The sequence below is a fragment of the Ochotona princeps genome, chromosome 3, assembly GCF_030435755.1.
Source record: "Ochotona princeps isolate mOchPri1 chromosome 3, mOchPri1.hap1, whole genome shotgun sequence".
NCBI lineage: Eukaryota > Metazoa > Chordata > Mammalia > Lagomorpha > Ochotonidae > Ochotona > Ochotona princeps.
Genome location: NC_080834.1, coordinates 2,992,654 through 3,012,351, shown reverse-complemented (window position 1 = coordinate 3,012,351; position 19,698 = coordinate 2,992,654). Strand labels below are relative to the sequence as shown.

The 19,698-nt window shown below is 43.4% G+C and overlaps 1 protein-coding gene across 2 annotated transcripts in view; it reads right to left on the bottom strand.

The window, feature by feature from the left end:
- ATP1B3 (ATPase Na+/K+ transporting subunit beta 3) overlaps positions 1 to 19,698 on the bottom strand; it is a 43,630-nt gene that overhangs the window by 8,007 nt on the left and 15,925 nt on the right. For both annotated transcript variants that reach the window (XM_058661360.1, XM_058661361.1), the window contains exons 2-5: positions 12,802 to 12,930; positions 8,250 to 8,357; positions 2,657 to 2,844; positions 502 to 552 (exon numbers count right to left, since the gene is read on the bottom strand). In XM_058661360.1, the coding sequence (XP_058517343.1) occupies positions 502 to 552; positions 2,657 to 2,844; positions 8,250 to 8,357; positions 12,802 to 12,930 (476 nt within the window). The remainder of the gene's footprint in view (positions 1 to 501; positions 553 to 2,656; positions 2,845 to 8,249; positions 8,358 to 12,801; positions 12,931 to 19,698) is intronic.

Sequence of the window (19,698 nt, the reverse complement as noted above, 5' to 3'; positions counted from 1 at the left end):
GGGAAGACATATTCTGGATTATAAGCAGGAAGCAGAATGGGTTGTTTTCAAGACAGCTGGGGCAGAGGGAGATTTGGCATAGCAGCCTATTGGCTAAAGTCCTTGGCCTTTGACGCACCGGGATGCCGTATGTGCACCATCGTGTATCCTGGCTGCCCCACTTCCCTTCCAGCTCCCTGCTTGTGGTCCAGAAAAGCAATAAAGGATGCCCAAAGTCTTGGGACCCTGCACCCCTGTGAGAGGCCCAGATGAATCTCCTGGCTTCAGATCAGCTTATCTCCAGTCACTGCAGCCACTTGAGGAGTGAATCAGTGGATGGAAGATCCTTCTCTCTGTCCCTTCTTCTCTCTACAAATCTGACTTTCTAATAAAAACATCTGGTGGGATTTTAGACTAAGAATGGCAGTAGTGAGGCTGTTAAAAAAAAAACAAACAGGCAACCTCATTTGATTTTTAATATACTTGAAAGCTTTAACAAAGTGACTTTAAAAAAATACCAACCTTTGGAATACATTCTATCCTTGGTGTTCCTTGGGGCTTTAATCCAATGATCTAAGATGGAAAATAACAATGGTTACTTTAAATACCACAGGCACCGAGGAACTCCCCCTTTGTTACCAGGGACAAGGAATAGAGCGTTGAAGTTAACACCAATTCTAATATTCTCCCTTTATTTCCATTTTTTTTTTTGAGAATTAAAATGAACTTTTAGTATAATTTAATTACTAAAGAGCTATTAAAATAGTAATAGAAATTCTTAAATCTGTTTACATGAACAAATCGTTTAAAGTACATAAAGAGCATAAATTGCTCTTTATGAAAATATATTAGGTCACAATCCCCATTACAAGGCTCTCCCCCAGCCTTGCCAGACTTCACAGCTACCCACTCCAAAAGAAATATGCTAAGAATTGTGTTTTTATACTTTCAAAGCACCAACCAGTCCCATGTAATGAGGCTACTTCCACATACACAGTAAATAGGTATTTGCCCATTTATTTCAGGAGTAGGGCATGTTTTCTACCAAAGTCAGCTTGGACATTTATAATATCATTCACAGGCCACGCAGAATTATCAACTTAAAAATCATCCTGCTACAGATTTATCGAGCTTTGAGTCCTACCTGTGGTCACCTTCAGGGCCCTTACATGACATCCACGGGAACAATGTTCCCTGCCCCTGATCTATTTTGTGAGAGGACTTTCTGGCCATTCCAAATTCATAATACAGTTTACATGCTGCATGTTTTTAAGATGTGAACTCTTTCCAAAAACAAATAGTGCTTACAACCTAACAACACTGATGGTAATAACCAGCTTCACCAGTGCAGTGACTTTGGGACTGTGCTGGAATTCAACTCTCTGGTAGGCTAGGCACACACACAATTCACCCTGTTAGGCTAAGACTGCCTAGGCCAGTATGGTCACATGCCCAACTGCAAGTGCAGCCTGACTCTAGTCATTGAAAAGCACTGTCATGAGAAGGGAAACCTAGCAAGGTTGGCCCTGTGAGATGTTGCGGATTCCTCTGGCAAGTTGGGACTACCAAAGGCATCAAAGTAAAATTTCATTTTACAAACTAGATCATATAATTTCACGCTGCTTTTGGCTCAATTCTGAATTGTTGGATAAAGTCTAAATCCCACTGATATGTGCTGAGCTACGGCCCCATGCCAGACAGTGTTTTAGAAGTACTCCAGCTGCTATGGGAGAAGGTGCAGACTCTCACTGTTTCCAGCCTTCCAAAAAGACAGAAGCAGAGGCTGGGGCGCTGTTTTCTCTGGACAATTCACACACAGCTGATTCTCTACCCAGAAACTGCTTATTTAGCACTGCCAATTTGAAAAGATTCAAGCCTTACTTTCAGTAGGGACAGTACCAGTTAACTTACTGATAGTGATCTTATAAAAAATATGCGTGGATTTGAATCTCTGGTATCAAATAAATATCTTTTAGTCATTTTGCTATGAGCTTTTGAAGTGTCCTTTGTATATCAATGCGTGATCTTAGGAGGTATATATCAGTTTAAGAAACTGCCCTACTTCAGTGACCAGGAGTGACTTCACTCTTCAAGGAAAACTGCTTTGTGGCATAGATCAACAGCTGCACACTGAGAGCGCAGCACATCCCAGGGGTTAAGAGTCACTTTACCAAATGGACTGTGCAATGACCTTAGTCCATTATTACTGTCACATGGAACATAAGTCTCACTTTGCTAAGAGCGACACAACTCCAGGCTTGCTGAGAAGCAGCAAAACGCTGCCAATTCTGCTGGAACCACAGCATTCCACTGAGCCCATTAGAACATGATTTTATTTGTATTTCACTACTTAACTATGTGTACATTTACTACAAAACTATGCTTTGCTAATATTCAGAGAAAATTAGATGCTTGCCTCATGAAACATTAGTCTATGTAGATATAGGTATGCAAAAGGCATATATAAAGTTACTTGGATTCCACAATCCAGGATTAATCCAGGAACTAATCTGTTTTTCTATTAACTCTTCCCCAAATATCAATAAATATCACTGTTAGACTTTTAAGCTATCCAATGAAACATTTAGTAAGACAATATCACAAATGGAAATAATCTAACAGTTGTCAGCTCAAGAAGATACTAGAAAAAAGCAGCAGAAGTAAAAGATGTACGTACTCTGTTCATTTTCACAAGAATACAAGGGTTTCCTTGGGAATAACCGAAAGAAGGGTCATCCAGACCACTGCATGCTTCAAGTAAGGAAACAGGAAACTGACAAGCAGTGTAAGTTGGACCATCCTGAACAAAGAGTACTCCGCCGATATGACAGTCCGTGAGATTCTTCTGTTCTTCTAAAGTATATGCTAAAAAGGAAACATATGTGTGTGAGGTCAGCCCAAACACATATTACACACAACCAACATACACCATCCTCTGAACAATGCTCTTCAAAAATAAACCAAGTAGGGCTCGGCAGCGTGGCCTAGTGGCTAAGGTCCCCGCCTTGATCCCATATGGCCGCTGGTTCTAATCCCGGCAGCTCCACTTCCTCTCTGTCTCTCCTCCTCTCAGTATATCTGACTTTGTAATAAAAATAAAATAAATCTTAAAAAAAAAAAAAAATAAACCAAGTAATGCCAATTACTTCACAACTTCGGGAAGAGAATTTTAAATTTGTTCCTTTAGCTTTTTTTTTTAAAGATCTATTTGTTTTTATTGGAAAGTCAGATATACAGAGAGGAAGAGAGACATAGAGCAAGATCTTCCATCCAATGATTCACTCCCCAAGTAGCTGCAATGGCTGATGCTGAGCCCATCCGAAGCCAGAAGCCCAGAGCCTCCTCCAGGTTTCCCACACAGGTGCAGGGTTCCAAGGTTTGGGGCCATCATCAACTATTTTCCCAGGCCACAAGCAGGGAGCTGGATGGGAAGCGGGGCAACAGGGACTAGAAGCAACTCGCACATAGGATCCCAGAGAGGGCAAGGCGAGGACTTGAACCACTAGGCTACCACGCCGGGTCATGTTCCTTTAGCTTTTAACATACGGCATTTCAACAACCGTACAAACTGGACTACAAATCAAATCTCTCAGTAGCAGCCCAACCCACAGTATCATCTGAATGCCTCCTCCGTGAATGACCCAAAAAGATATAATGGCAAGCACATAAAAGGGCTTTGCTGCTGCCTATGGGACACTGAGGCAAAACCACCACCGCAGGAGCATAATGACATAGGATGCCTGCACAGCCTACACTCAGTGGAATGGTACACAGCTGAAGCTGAGGTTTGTTATGTACGTGTAAGCTGGAGGAAGCATTCAGATGGAGGCAGCCAGCCGACTGCACAGTCTGAGGGATGCAGGATTCCTCCAAAGAGCAAGGAGTGGGATGTCATCCACAGGAGGTGGATTGTTTATAATCACCTGTGATTGTCAGTGTCCACATATAACTGTTATTGGTACTGCCCATAAACAATGAAGGCTTAATCATCACTGTACCTATATTAGGGCCCCAGGATACAAGACTTAACCTACAATGAAAAGTTATTCTTCTACATGGCTGGGAGATACTCCAGTGCAAGCATGATAGACTTGGAAAAATTCACAATGGATACACATTATGATTCTAGAGAGGAGAACAGAGGGGAGGGGAGAATTAGGGGAACAGAAATGGAGAGCCCAGTGCCAACTAAATTGCATCAAAAAACAATACAAATTATATATATAAAAAAAGTGGGATGTCAAAGGCTCAGACTATGGACTCCCTCCATGAGGCACGATGGAAAGAAAGGTTACCAATCCAGACTAACCAAAGCATCTCATTCATCTGACAAAAGCCTAAAAGAAAAGCAAAATACCCAGAAAAACAATGACCCTAAAGCAGAGATAGTTTGAACAAAATACTTCTAGCTTTTAAACAAGAAAAAGGAGTTCCTAAGAATCAACAAGCGTTGCCTGACGCAGCCTCCTGTGGGGCACCTGGGAGGCACCACATGCTGACCCGAGCACCACAGGAGACACTGGTACATTTCCTCGCTGCTGATTCCAGTCTCAGCCAGTCCAGCTGCTGCTTTCTCTCTGTCTTTGCCACTTACTCCATTACTCCGTCTTTTAATAAATCTTAAAAAAAAAAAAAAAAACCCAAAGTTGAAAATCTTTCGCAAAGTTTAAGTAAAAACAGAAAAGAAAAACAGGAGGTCCGACAACCAACTAAAACAATAGTTCCAGACACAGAACCAAAAAATTCAACTGAAAAAAAAAAACAAAGTAGTAACAGAAGATAATTGCCCCTCAACCGAAAAACTTGGTCCATCCCCAAAAGATTGAGTCAAATTCCAACTAAAGAGTAGAGACCGAAATCCAGACAGAAAATTTTAGAACACTCAAGAGATACTGAAAACTGAAACAAAACAAAACCCCCAAAACCTTGCAGAAGGGCAAAAACAGAAGAAATTAAAATTCTACGCAAAAACTAAATGATTAATTATGAAGGCAGAATTTAAGCGGTCTTGGAAATGGAAAGATTCAAGGCCTACATTTCATGCCTAAAAAAAGTTGCTTCAGAATGCATTCCATCAAGGACAGAAGAAGGCAGGAGCCAAGAGACAGTGATTTCAACCAGGGAAAGCAATGAGGTCTCCAGGGTAAAAGTTGAAGGCTACACAGCCATCTAGAAAGGAATCTTCCAGGAAAGAACTTTAAGAGACTACCTCAACTGACAGTTTACAAATAGGAGAGAACAGTGCCAGCCAACTAAAGGGTTAGATATGAAAGCCACAATTATAAGATATAATATTCACAGACAAAAAATACTAAAAACAAAAAACCTTAAAAGCATGAAGTTACATCTTATTGAATAGTACCTGTAAATTATAATATTACAACCTCAAACAGCCTGTATCACACGCAATAAGATATAGTGATGTAACCAACGAAGCAACAATCGATGAGCAGACAGATTGCCTGTAATCTACATCAAAGAACTGAAAAGCCTGATATGCTTTTAATACCCTGTTATTCTGTAATGGGTTGAGAGAGCAGAGACATCTTCCACTTTCTCAGAGTGTGAGGAAGATGTGAAGTATAACCTACCAAGATTCTAACAGGTAAATTACAGACAGCAGACTTGAATCTGCATTAGACATTAGCAAAAACTATAAAGACATGCAGTGGGATCCAAGAGTGATCCTTACAGCCTTTTTTTTTTTTAAAGATTTATTTTTTATTACAAGGTCAGATATACAGAGAGGAGAGATGGAGAGGAATATCCTCCGTCCGATGATTCACTCCCCAAGTGAGTCGGAACGGGCCGGTACTGTGCCAATCCAAAACCGGGAACCAGGAACCTCTTCCGGGTCTCCCACGCGGGTGCAGGGTCCCAAAGCTTTGGGCCGTCCTCAACTGCTTTCCCAGGCCACAAGCAGGGAGCTGGATGGGAAGTGGAGCTGCCGGGGATACCCATATGGGATCCCGGGGCGTTCAAGATGAGGACTTTAGCCACTAGGCCATGGCTCCAGGCCCCTGACAGCCTCTTAATAGGAGGTCATATACACAGAGCAGAGGGGGACCACAGAGTGGAGCAAGAGGACAGGAGGAGGCTTCTATCCCAACCCTGGAGACTCCCGGATCTTCACCAAGGACTATGAGCATGGGCACCAACGACTATATCCCAACTGCCAAAGAGACCACGGGGAATTGGACTGCCCTTGTAGGCCGAAAACTCTGGTCATCCATTACCTATCAGATCTTCTACACTGGATGGAAGAAGCCCAGATCCTTCCTCACGGATCTAATGTCATCAGAACAACAGCCAGGAGCCCTGAGTGGTCCTCAGAAACAGAAGAACAGTAAACTTCCTTTGGGAATAGGGAGAGGAGCTTTCTCTGGTCCTTACTTAATTCCAACTTCGGCTCCCCACCCCCTCTTGCAATGAGGGTCACCCTGGAGCCCACCCCCTCAAAATCAGATCAGATAGTCAAGAGACCAGTAAGAAAAACTTAGAACAGACAGTAAACAGTCAGCTTGGACTCACATATACCTTACTAAGTAGGACACAAAGATTAGTTACTCCTCACTAAGGTATTTAAGATTTCTCTGCACACCCCTCCTCAACTGTTCTGCTCCTCAAAATACCCCGTCTGGGTTGACAGAAAAAGCAGAGAACTTGATGAAGGCCTCTCAGGATCGACACAATCGGAGCCTGCTCTAACTTTCTGCCCTTCATCTTCGGCATCTCTCCTTCGGCTCACGGCATCCAACGTCTGCTTCCTTGACCAACACTGAACACAACAAACGTAAGCCTCAGCGACCATGTGCTGTCTGCCTTCTGAGTTATGTGTTTGCTAGATCCCTTTTTACCTTCAGGTTCTTCCCAAGGGTTCCCTTTTCAGCGAGGGCTTGCAGACATCCTGCCGAAAACTGCAACCCTCCCTGACTCTCCTTTATCTTCCTCTTGCAGAGCACATATCATCTAACACACCACTAGACCAGAAGCTCCACACAGACAGAATCATTCTTTTGTTCATTGCTGAAACCTAGGCTAGTGTTTGCCATAAAACAGCCCTCAAAACAAACAGCAGGTAAAGCCACTGCTTACAGTGGCACCCTTCTCACAAGGGTGCCAGCTCAAACCCCAGCTGCTGTTTCCTCTCTTTCCCTGCTAATGGCCTTGGAAAGCAGCGAAACGATGGCTCCTCAAGTCCATGAGCCCCTGCACCCATGTGGAAGAATTAGAAGAAACTCCTGGCTCCTGGCTTTGAACTGGCCCAGCTGAGGGCACGGTGGCCATTTAGAGTCAGCACTATGGCACAGTAAGTTACCACTTGGGGTGCCTGTATTACATAACAGAGTGTATCTTCCCCCCCAACTACCAACTGTGCTTTCCGCTAACGCTCATTCTGGGAGACCCAGTGGAGCTCCTGACTTCAGCCTGGCCCAAGCCTTGCACGCATTTGGGGAAGGAAGGAACTGCTGGAAGAGCGCCCCCATCCCTGGCACGTCTGTCTCTCTGCCTTTCAAACAAACAAGTAAATTAAAAAAAAAAAAAATCAGTGAATTGAAAGTGTATCAGGGTAGAATAATGCATAGGACAAAAGCTAAATGAGCAAGTTTGATGGACTGGTGGCAGCGTCTTAATGATTTTGGCAATGGAGTCCTACTAGTTCTGGCAGGAACTATGGTTATGTGACTAAGATGAGGTGATAAAGAAGCAACACACCAGGGCTTGTAGTGATTACTCATGTGAGTGTTAATATTATTTCCACAAATGAGCAGAACAAGCAAAATAGGAAAAAGCAGGCTAGAATGGCTATCGAAGGTTAAAAACTGAAAAACAACTCACAGATTTTAAGACACAGACATATTTTTTAAACAATAAAAATTCTGTCTCCTACACTAGTATTACAAATACAGGCATTATTTTTTATGCAACACCTATTTTCTTCAATAAATCTTTTTTCATTTGTTTTTTAAAGCACACACAAATACTGTGTCCAATGAACCCTTAGTGCAGTCACTGTAGAATTAGAATAGAAAAATCAATCAACTATTAATTAGGCTTAGGCCCAAATATTTCTAAGTCAGACTAATTACTATAATGTAATTACTACAATTACTAATATAGATGCACACCCTCTCAGTGGTCTGTGTTCGACAGGAGGAGATAAAAAAAGGTACAACAGATTCTATGAATGACATTCTAAAAAGTTATCATAATTTGACACTAGAGTTCACATGCTAACTAAAACCTTTTATCTAAGAAAATATACTTACGCTTTAGAAAACTCTTAAGGTCTTCAACGTATTCTCTATAGGATTCTGGATCAGACGCACTGAATGTATACTCCAATGCACTCAATGGTTTTGGATAAACCGTAAGTCCTATAATGAAATTAAGGACAAAGAGGAAACAACCTGTATCAAACTGCCTTCTCTCTTTCTTAAAAAAGCAGTTGTCAGGAAATTATATGGAAAATGTTTACAGGAATGCTGACAATATCAATAACTACCCACTTTTACCTTGTTATGAAGACATCAAAAATTAAACAGTAAATTTTCAAATTCATTTCAGACGTGGTCAGTTGAAATCTCCCCTGAAACTAATTTGCTAAAGTGAATGATAAGGTTTATTACTTTAAAATATGTAACTTTACAAAACTGGTTCTTTTTTTAAGATTTATTTATTTGCAACAGATTTACAGAGAGATTTTTCCATTTGCTGGTTCATTCTCCAAACAGCCAGACCAAAGCTAGCAGCCAGGAGCTTCTTGGCTCCTACATCCCAGGACTTGAGAACCATCTTTCACTGCTTTCCCTGGCGCATCAGTAAGGAGCAGGATAGGAAGTGAGGCAGAGGGATGAGCCAGAACACAGAACGGATGCCAGCATCACAGGCAGTGGCTTATCTACCATGCCACATGACACCTGTTCCTACTCTGAACATTTTACTTTCACTTTCCTTCATCAAATATTTTTAGGTTTTCCCATTAAAAATTCTTTTGACTTACAAATATTTTACTTATTTATTTGAGAGAACACGCTCCCATCAGCTGGTTCACTTAGCATATGCCTTCAATGGCCCAGCCTGTAGTCAGTCAGCAGCAAGAAACTCAGCAGGTTTCTTCATGAAGGAAACAGAGCCTCAATCACTTAACTCATTACTGCTACCTTCGAGGTTGTACAATAGCAGAAGTGAGCCAGCTTTGTGGCACAGCAAGTTAACCAGCCACTGTGAACACTAGCATCTCATATTGCAGTGCTGGGTCAGGTCCTGGTTACTCCACTCCCAGGTATCAGAGATGGGCACTCAAAATATACATTCTGGCACGGGATGCAGGCATCCCAATTGCTAGGTCAAATGCCCGTCCCCAGACTGTGCTAGCTACTACTAATATGGAAAGAAAATCTTTAGAAAATCAAAGTACCTGTCACTCAAAATATGACTAAAGAAGCATGCATTTAAAACAGATTACCTTTTTCAATTAAACAGGCTTACACATTTTAAACCCTAAGCAAATATTTTTTTTCTTCAAAAAAAAAAAAGTCCTTTATAATTAATGTGACTAAGGAACTTGGAGTATAACATTCAACAATTAATTCCACACCAAGAATTGACAAACATTTATATAGAACAAGTTAACAATATTGAACTTGTAAAAAGTGCAAGCATATTTCTGTAGAAGGAAAAGTTCCCAGCTTTAAGCTTTTCTTGTTGAAAAGATATTTGATTATTAATTCAGCTTTATAGTTTAAAATACACAATTTTTTTTTTTACCAGCAGTCTCCAAACATTTCCCACATCTATTCATTGTGTATTACATACACACAGGTGCACATGTGAAGCACTTTTAAGTACTGTAATATATTTGGTAAATAATTTTTACAGTTTATTTATTTAGCAGGTAGGGAAACAGATTAAGCCATCTATCAGCTCACTGCTCAAATGTCCACATGGCCAATGGGTGGGAGAGGGAGGGAATGCTGACACCAGGTTGGGAACCGGGAACTCATTTCAGGTCTCCTACACGGGTCGCAGGAACACAACTATTTGAGCCAGCAGAGCTGCCTCTTAGGGACCTCACTAAAGGGAAGCTGCAACCAAGAGCTAGAGGCAGGGATCAAACCAAGATTCTATGACAAGGGATGAGAGCATCTTACCCCCTAGAGCAAACATCTGTTCCCTACCTAGCTAATAATTTCATTTTTTGATCATTTTAAAAAATAATTTTAGAAAGTAGTTTAAAGCCATGCATTTTAAAATACTGGGTATGTTTTACTGCTTATAAATTTAATGTAATATGGGCCCGGCGGCGTAGCCTAGCAGCTAAAGTCCTCACCTTGAAAGCCCCGGCATCCCATATGGGCGCCGGTTCTAATCCCGGCAGCTCCACCCATCCAGCTCCCTGCTTGTGGCCTGGGAAAGCAGTTGAGGACGGCCCAATGCATTGGGACCCTGCACCCGCGTGGGAGACCCGGAGGAAGTTCCAGGTTCCTGGCATCGGATCGGCCGGCCCGTTGCGGCTCACTTGGGGAGTGAATCATCGGATGGAAGATCTTCCTCTCTGTCTCTCCTCCTTTCTCTGTATATCTGACTTTGTAATAAATATAAATCTTTAAAAAATAAAATAAATTTAATGTAATAATAAACAGAGTTTAGTATTTCTGAAACACACCAGAGTGTGTGTTCAATCGTAACAAAGTCACATAACTCATAATTATTAGGGGTGGGTCTTGTAGCGCAGTGGCCTAAGGCTGCTGCTAGGGACGCCTGCAGCCCACAACAGAGGGCTGGTTTGATCCCCTGCTACTCTGTTTCCTATTGAGCTTCCTGCTAATGCACCTTGGAGGCAGCAGATGATGGTCTAGAAGCAATTTCTGGTTTCAGTGTGGCATAGCTCTGACTGTTGTGGGCATCTGGAAAGTCACTAGATGGGAAGTTATCTCTGTCTCCCCCTCTTTCACTCTATGTTTCAAATAAAGCAATAAATCTTGAGTAACACAGAGAGAGACTTAACAGAGAAAACAGAAAATGAAACTGACCCTCTGCTGGATGCCTGCTATCAGATGCCTCTTCCCTAAACAGAAGGTTCCCTTCTATAGCATCTCTAGCAGCTGCTTCCACTGCGAGGATTACACACACTACACTTCTACTCACTGTTTTTCCCTCCTCTAGAAATTGTCACTAGTGGTGGCAAAGGTCAAAGTGACTGTGCTCCTACCACCTGTAAGAGAGACTGGATTGAGTTCCAAGCACTCGGCTTAAGTTGTTGTGGACATGTGAAAAGTAAATCAGCAGATGGGAGCTTTCTCTCTCTTTCCCTTCGCCTCTCAAACATAGACAGAGGGCCAGTGTTGTTACGTGCCACATTAGTCTGTCCCATGGAACGCCAGCATTCTATCCATACAAGTCCTGGCTGTTGGGCTTCTGATGCAGACTGCTGCTATGTACCTTCAAAAGCAGCAGGTTACCCAAGTACATGGGCTCTCGACCACCCGTGTGGCTACTAGCTTCAGCACCGCCCAGCACCAACCACCATGGCAGCAGACAGAAAATCTTGTCAGAGTTGTGCCAGATGGAAAACAAAGTTGTGCCAGGAGTTTCATCTGGGTACAGGGGTCCAAACACTTTTCTTCTGCTGCTTTTTCTCAGCCTACTAGCAGGGAGCTGGGTCAGAAGTGGGGCAGCCAGGATACGAATTGACACCCGTATGGGATGCCAGTGTCATAGGTACCAGCTTTACCTGCTGTGCAATAATGCTGGCCCCAGGAAAATGGCAAATGTCTCTCTCTCTCCTTTATCCTTTCTTGTTTTTTTTTTTTTCCTTTTTGACTTCTTTATTTTTATTGGAAAGTCGATGTTTTACAGAGAAGGAAAGACAGAGAAAAAGATCTTCCATCCTCTGACTACTCCCTAAGCGGCTCAATGCCCACAGCAGCTCTGATCTGAAGCCAGGAGCCAGGAGCTTCCTCCAGGTCTCCCACAGGGGTGCAGGGTCCCAAGGCCTTGGACTATCCTGTTTTCCCAGGCCACAAGCAGAGAGCTGGATAGGAAGTGTATCAGCCAGGACACAAATTGCTACCCATATGGGATCCTGGCGCACGCAAGGTAAGGATTTAGTCACTAGGCTATTGCACCAGATCCATCCCTTGCCATTTCAAATAAATAAATCTCTTAAAAATTTCAAAGCATTTAGAAAGCAAAACTTATACACAGCATTCATAAAAGTCATTCATTATTCCATCAAGCTTGGTTTCTTTCGGGCCCGGCGGTGTGGCCTAGCGGCTAAGGTCCTCGCCTTGAACGCCCCGGGATCCCATATGGGCGCCGGTTCTAATCCCAGCAGCTCCACTTCCCATCCAGCTCCCTGCTTGTGGCCTGGGAAACCAGTTGAGGACATCCCAAATTGGGATCCTGCACCCGTGTGGGAGATCGGGAGGAGGTTCCTTGGCTCCAGGCTTCGGATTGGCGCAGCACTGGCCATTGCTCTCACTTGGAGGGGTGAATCATCGGACGGAGGATCTTCCTCTCTGTCTCTTCTCCTCTCTGTATATCTGACTTTTGAATAAAAATAAATAAATCTTTAAAATAAAAAAATTTCGTTCCTTTCACTAGAATTATCAATATTCTCTGCACATTCCTGACAAAGGAGTCATGATTTATCAGCTTTTTGAAAGTAAAATGTCAAGTCAATATGCAAATATTAAGCAAAAATCAAAACATTTACATTACCCAACATTTACCTTCCACCTGTTTTAGCAAACAATTTATGGTGAAGATAATATGAATCATTTAAAAAAAAAGCCGTAACAACAACAACATAATTACCTGGACTAGGAATCTGATCACGGTATTTTGGGACCTCGTCATTCAGAGTCTGAAGCATAACCCACATCGTAAATGTGAAGAGTGCAGCCAGAAACACATAAAAAACTAGGTAGAAGAGCAAGATTAAACCTGTGAAAAAAACAAAATGTATGAAATATGGAAATATGTGGGATGTTTGAGCAGAATAAATAAACCAAGTCAATATTTTAAGGCTAGGATCCCAAGCTTTGCCATGCAAACAGCCAAACGTCGCTATATTCAAGATTCTTCTACTCGCCCAAGCAAGTTGTATTTTAGCACAAAGCCCACCCCCAAGACCAGCCTTTCCTCTGGTACTTGAAAGTAGCTTCTGCTGTTTATATTCTGGTTCAATCAGAGCTCCAAAATCCCAGGAAAGAACATGGCACGGTAGCATAGTGGGTTAACCTGCTACCACTGATGCCTGCATCCCACATATGCGTGCCAGATCGAGTCCTGGCTGCTCTACTCCCATCTAGCTCCCTGCTAATGAGCCTGTGAAAGCAGCGGTAGGTGGAATAAGCAACTCAGCTCCCACCATCCGTGTGGAAGACAGAGACGCAGTTCCAGGCTCCTGGCTTTGGCCTGGTCAGCTTTAGCCACTGAGGCTATTTTTGGAGTGAACCAGGGGATGGAAGATGTTTCTATCTCTGTCACTTTGTCTTTTAAATAAATAAATAAATGAATGAATAAATAAACAAAAATATTTTAACAAAGATGTATTACAGAGACAGAGAAATCTTCCATCCACTGGTTCATTCCCCAGATGGCTATAACAGCCAGTATGAAGCCAGGAGCCAGAAGCTTCTTCAAGTTTCCTCCATGAGCAGCAAGAGCCCAAGTGCTTGGGCCATTATCCTCTGTTGCTTTTCTCAGGCCCATAGCAGGGGGCTATAATGCTGGCTTCTCAAGCAAGGGAATCTCAAAAAAAAAAAGAGCACACAGCAGCAAGGTGTTTCCCAAAACGATTTTGATGCTCTCTAAAAAGAAAAAAGGATGATTTCAGGTGAGACATAATTCCCAATACTGACAAGCTCCTTTAAGAAGCCAACAGAAAAGAGTTGGCGCATTAAACACATATTTCAGACAATAATTATTTGGCACAAATCAAGGGTTTAACAGTGAGTTAAATTAAGTAATAATGAGAAATACGCTGAGAAGGCACAATCATGAAACTGGTGCTCCATAAAGTTTAGGAAACACTGATTCAGTGCAAGGACTCATGCAAAACTGAAAAGCAAACAAGACCAGATACAAGCCCATCACTCAGTGGAACTCTGTATCTCTCTGCTAAGCACAAAGCAAGATCTGGCACACACAGTCCAGCATCAAAGGCCTGATCTCATCCTTTACAATCCGGAAACACTAAATTATATCCATCCTGGACAAATTTATTTTGGGAGTATCTAAAGTAAATTATTCTGTTCAAATGTCTATATTCAAAGTTCTAACATCAGAAGTACTCATCACCAAAACATCACAAGGGCTGGTGTTATGGCAGAGCAGGTTAAATCCTGGCCTGAGATGCCAGCATCCCGGAGGACAGTGCTGGCTTGAATCTCAGCTCTTCTGTCTCTCATTCAGCTTCTTGTCAATGCACCTGGCAAGGTAGCTGATGATACCCAAAATATCTGGGCACCTGCCACCCATGCAGGAGTCCTGGATGGAGCTTCTGGATCTTGGTGTCAGCCTGACCCAACCCTGGCTATTGCAGCCATCTGGAGAACAAAGCAGAGGACCAAGGGTCTCTATCACTCTACCTTTAAAATAAATAAAAAATTAATCTTAAACAATTTGTTTCTCCACCGGTAAATGAATAAAGAATACATAGTATATATTCACAATGCATTACTATTCACACAAAAACAATATTTGTATATATTGTTTTAAAACCTTGATTTACACTTAAAAGTGAAGAATATTAAATCTCCAGATAAATCAGCAATAAATAATACTGAAATTCTCAGAGCTAAAATCACATCAGCTTTATTTTCTAGCCCTCATAGCCCACTTGTGTTTGACTTTATTTCAAGCGGAGGGTCTGGGGCAAGGGTTCCTAAGTTAGAATCTATGAAACCCTACTGCCCCAAAAGGATTTAACTTCAGGGTGCCCCTAGAGTTCTGAATAATATTTCTGGATATAGTCAGTATTTCCCTGTGGTGAATGGCTTTATTTTCTTCTAATTTTCAAAAGACACCAAGCACACTGCAAAACACACTGTGCCAAAAGCCAGACAACTTATTTGTCCATTGCAGGCCAGGACCCCTCCCCCGGCCCCACTTCCCAACACACACACCAACAATCCCTTTCCAAGGAGAAAACAGAACAATTTCAATTCAATGTAGATGAGCATTCCACCTGTCTCCCCAGTTACCAGGAGGCCCGGACAGAGAGCGAGAGGACAGAAGGAAGAGAGGAGGACAGGATGTCACCTTCAGGCAGCATCACTTCCCTATCACATTCTGTGACCCTGTTGCAGAAAAACAAAGGGAAGACCAGTATCAAAGGAGTAATACATTTGCCACAAAACAAAATGAAACACACAGCGAGTCCACAGGCCACTTTTAATGAGATACAGAAAAGCTTTCTTTCAGATCTAGATTTTAAGGAACTTAAACAGATGAAATCCTTTACATTGTAGATCATACTCTACACTTTCTACACACATGGCTACTTGCTAGTAAAGTTCACTTACAAAAACTGCAAAACAAAAAGCAAAATAGCCAGGAGGGGCTGCTATGGTTTGAATCTGATGTGCATCCAGAACGCATGCAGAACTGTAAACTTGAAAATCATGTATCAATGAACTGAGAGTGGAAACTTAATCCAACTAGTGTTTAGGAGGCAGGCTATGAGAGACCCTTAAGTCACTGGGGGATGGGAGGAAAAGGACAAGCGTTTCAAAGTAAATTCTCACAAGAGGACTGTTCTAAAGGCTGGGGTGGGGGGAAGCTTAGGTTTTGCCTTGTCACACGACCCTATCTCCACACACTGTTCTATCATTGTCATCTGTGCTAGTTGTGGGACCCATAGGGCTGCCCCTTCGTAGAGTTTTAAAAAAAGTCTCTCTTTCACATGTAGATTGTCTTAGACACTTCATTTCACTGTACTAACACAAAGCTAACACAGTGGTCACACTAGTTGATTGACTCATGCAGTAGCTATTACACTGGAGATGTTTGGGAGGCTGGTACTGCGGTCTAGCAGTAAAGCTGCTGCCTACAACACCACCACCCCATATGTGCAACAGTTCGAGTCCTAGCTATTTCACTTTCTTTTTTTTTTTTTTTTTAAAGATTTATATAATGTTATTGGAAACTCAGATACACAGACAGGAGGAGAGACAGAGAGGAAGATCTTCCATTTGCTGGTTCACTCCCAAAGTGGTCACAATGGCCAGAGCCGAACCAATCTGAAGCCAGGAGCCTCCTCCAGGTTTTCCACATGGCTGCAGGATCCCAAAGTTTTGGGCCATCCTTGACTGCTTTCCCAGGCCACAAGCAGGGAGCTGGATGGGAAGTGGGGCTGCTGTAACACGAACCAGTGCCCATATGGGATTCTAGCGAATGCAAGATGAGGACTTCAGCCACACTGGGAGCACTATTCCATTTTGATCCAGCTCCCTGTTAATTAATGTACCCGAGAAAGCAGTACAAAATGGCCCAAGTGCTTGACTCCTACACCAATGTGGGAGCATTAAAGATCAATTTATTTTCATTTGGAAGGCAGAGCTGCAAAGTGAGGAGAGAAAGGAGAGATTTGATGCCAGGAGCCTGGAGCTTATTCTAGGTCTTCCATGTGGGTGCAGGAGCCACAAGGCTTGAGCCACTTTGTGCTTTCCCATGTGATAAGCAGAATTGGATCAGATGTGCAGCAACTGGGACTAGAACTAGCACCTATGGGATGCCGGTGCTACATGCATGGTTTAGTCTACTACACCTTGCACTGGCCTTCAGTAGTGTTTTTATTTGAAAATGGTATCACAATACCATTTGCAAAATTTTGGCCACAAATTTCAAAGAAAAAAGTGTAACTGAAACTTACAGTCTCAATGTAAAGAAATACATAGCCAACTAAAAACCTGAAACCTGATCTGCTTTCGAAATAACCATTATAAAATGAAAAAAAACTACACAACTATTACACTTACAAAATATATACACAGGGCCTAGTGTGATGGCTTGGTAGCTAAACTGCTTTGCAATTGCCACGCAGGCATGAGTTCATGTCCCGGCTGCTCCACTTCCCTTCCAGTTCCCTGCTTGTGGTCTGGGAAAGCAGTAGGGGATGGCCCAAAGCCTTGGGACCTTGCTTCCACACGGAAGACCCAGAAGATCCTGTATCTTAGTTTCACAACCAGCAGACAGAAGAATTTTCTCTCTGTAAATCTGCCTTTCCAATTAAAAAAAAAAAAAAAAAAAAACCACAAATATCCATGTCTAAAATTGGATACCATGTACTAATGACCCTCAGAAATAAGTAAATAAGTTATTTCCAGCACTGTAGAGAGTTTTTATTGTTGAATGAGATTCTTTTGTGAAAACCCATTTTTAAAAACTAAGGGCAAACATCTGACATGGTGGTTAAGACATGGCGAGGATGACTGCATGCCATACTGCAGTATCCAGGTTCAATTCCGGTTCTATTCCCGACTCCAGCATCCTGGGGGCCAAAAGCTGGGCTCCTGTACAAGATGTAGGAGACTCATCTAGAGATACTGGCTCCTGGGCATTTGGGGAGGATATAAGTCTATGAGCAGATAAGGTGTTCGTGATCTGTATCTAAAATGAAAACCTAGTTCACGTATGAATGTGAAAGACCATATATAATAGAGGTAGTGAAATTTTATAAACCTAACTCCTTTCTCCAACCAAGAGAAACAATAGCAGAAAACAAAAACAGAAATGCCCAGAGCTGATCTTACCTAGGGGTAAAATGGCATGTCAATTATATGAGTGTAGTTTCCTGAAGGGCTATCCCAACAAGGGGGACCTAACTGGGGGCAACTTGCATTAGTCATGGAATTTATTCAGCGTGCCACACCTGCCTTGGTGTGAGCAGTTTAAGCACAGCCTAGAACCACTGTCTCTGCTGGGAGTACCTGGCCTGGGTTTGACCCAATGCTTGTGGTCATGGCTACAGCCACCGTGACCATGCAGAGAGCTGGGCCCAGGCAGACAGTGAGCCTTTTGGCATCAGGTTCCGCCTACTGGCCTCTGGGTAGCGAGCTCTGGAGTCACGGGGGTGTGGAACTGCTGCCTAGCTGTGTCCATGTTGAGACCACTGTGCATGTGGGTGAGGGATCAATCCTGAGGGTTCCCCAAAATAGGGTAACTTCTCCTTGAAGGTAAGCGAGGATATTGAGACCTGGTGGTTTGGAGGAGAGAGACCAGATGATCTGTATGGATCAGACTGGTGCACTAGCCCACTTGTGAGTCCTGTGTAGAACTCGTTATCACCGAACAATGCTGACTACGACACAACAGTCCATGCAAAAGCTAAGGCTGGGGGCTTGTAGAACAGGGCCAGATACTAGTACCTAACAGAATGTTGGATCAGGGGATGGCTCACATTAGGCAGGGCCATGACACCAACCAACACATGAAAGAACCATTTCCGGGGGTAGATTCTGTGGGGGATATGTGGGTCAAACCCTGTGGAAATATTAGTCCCACTGGTTAGTTCAAGAGTTGGGGGGCCCGGCGGCATGGCCTAGCAGCTAAAGTCCTCACCTTGGATACGCTGGGATCCCATATGGGCGCCGGTTCTAATCCCGGCAGCTCCACTTCCCATCCAGCTCCCTGCTTGTGGCCTGGGAAAGCAGTCGAGGATGGCCCAATGCACTGGGACCCTGCACCCATGTGGGAGACCTGGAAGAGGTTCCAGGTTCCCAGCATCGGATGGGCGCGCACTGGCCCTTGCGGCTCACTTGGGGAGTGAATCATCGTATGGAAGATCTTCCTCTCTGTCTCTCCTCCTCTCTGTATATCTGACTTTGTAATAAAAAATAAATCTAAAAAAAAAAAAAAGAAAAAAAAAGAGTTGGGGTGGCAATGGGCTGAGCTAAGTGTGACCATGGAATCCACCATCACTCATAGGTAAAGGAATCGGCAACAGTCTGGGCAGGTCAAGGCAGTAGCATCCGAATGTGTATCCTAAAACAGAGCGGGGTGGGGTGGGCTGCAACATTCACCAGCTCATACAAGGCCAAATTGGAAGGGCAGACTATGCAGAGCGCTGGCCTAACACCCACTGGCACCTATGAGATCTGGGTCTAGGAGTGGGTTAACTAGGAGAACTTGGGAAACTCCCCTAGCGGGTCACAACTGTCACTGATGATCACATGGTCCAGGCCAGGGGGTTGGGCAAGCTGGGCAAAGTAGCTGCAATGGCTGGCTAATTATGTGAGTTGGTTATGGAAGAGGGTGGATTGAGAAGCCAAACAAACCTTAGCTCACAAGCAGGAACAGAAATCAGGCTGCAGCGCAGGTCAAGCCAAGTTAGGCTCTAATACCTACTGGGGTCTTTGTGAGCCAGGGATGCTAGGCCACAGCATCAAAGGCAAAGACCAAGAAAGGTGAGGGGCTATGCCAAGCTGAGTCACAGCAACCATTGGCATGTGCACAATCTATGACTGGGAACAGGCCTGGCTGGGGAGCTAAGAGGACACCCTAGCTGGGTTGGGGTTCCCACTGGTGAGTGCAGGAGCCGCAGTGGGGGCTGTGTTCTGGTCTGGATTTGGCTGCAGTGTCCAATGGCACAAGTGTGGATTGGGGCTGAGCACACTGAGCTGGGCTAGACTCCAGAACCATCTGGTGCTCTGGAGGACCAGAGTAGATGTAGGACGGACTAGGCTAGGTCTCTGCCCATACTGAGCC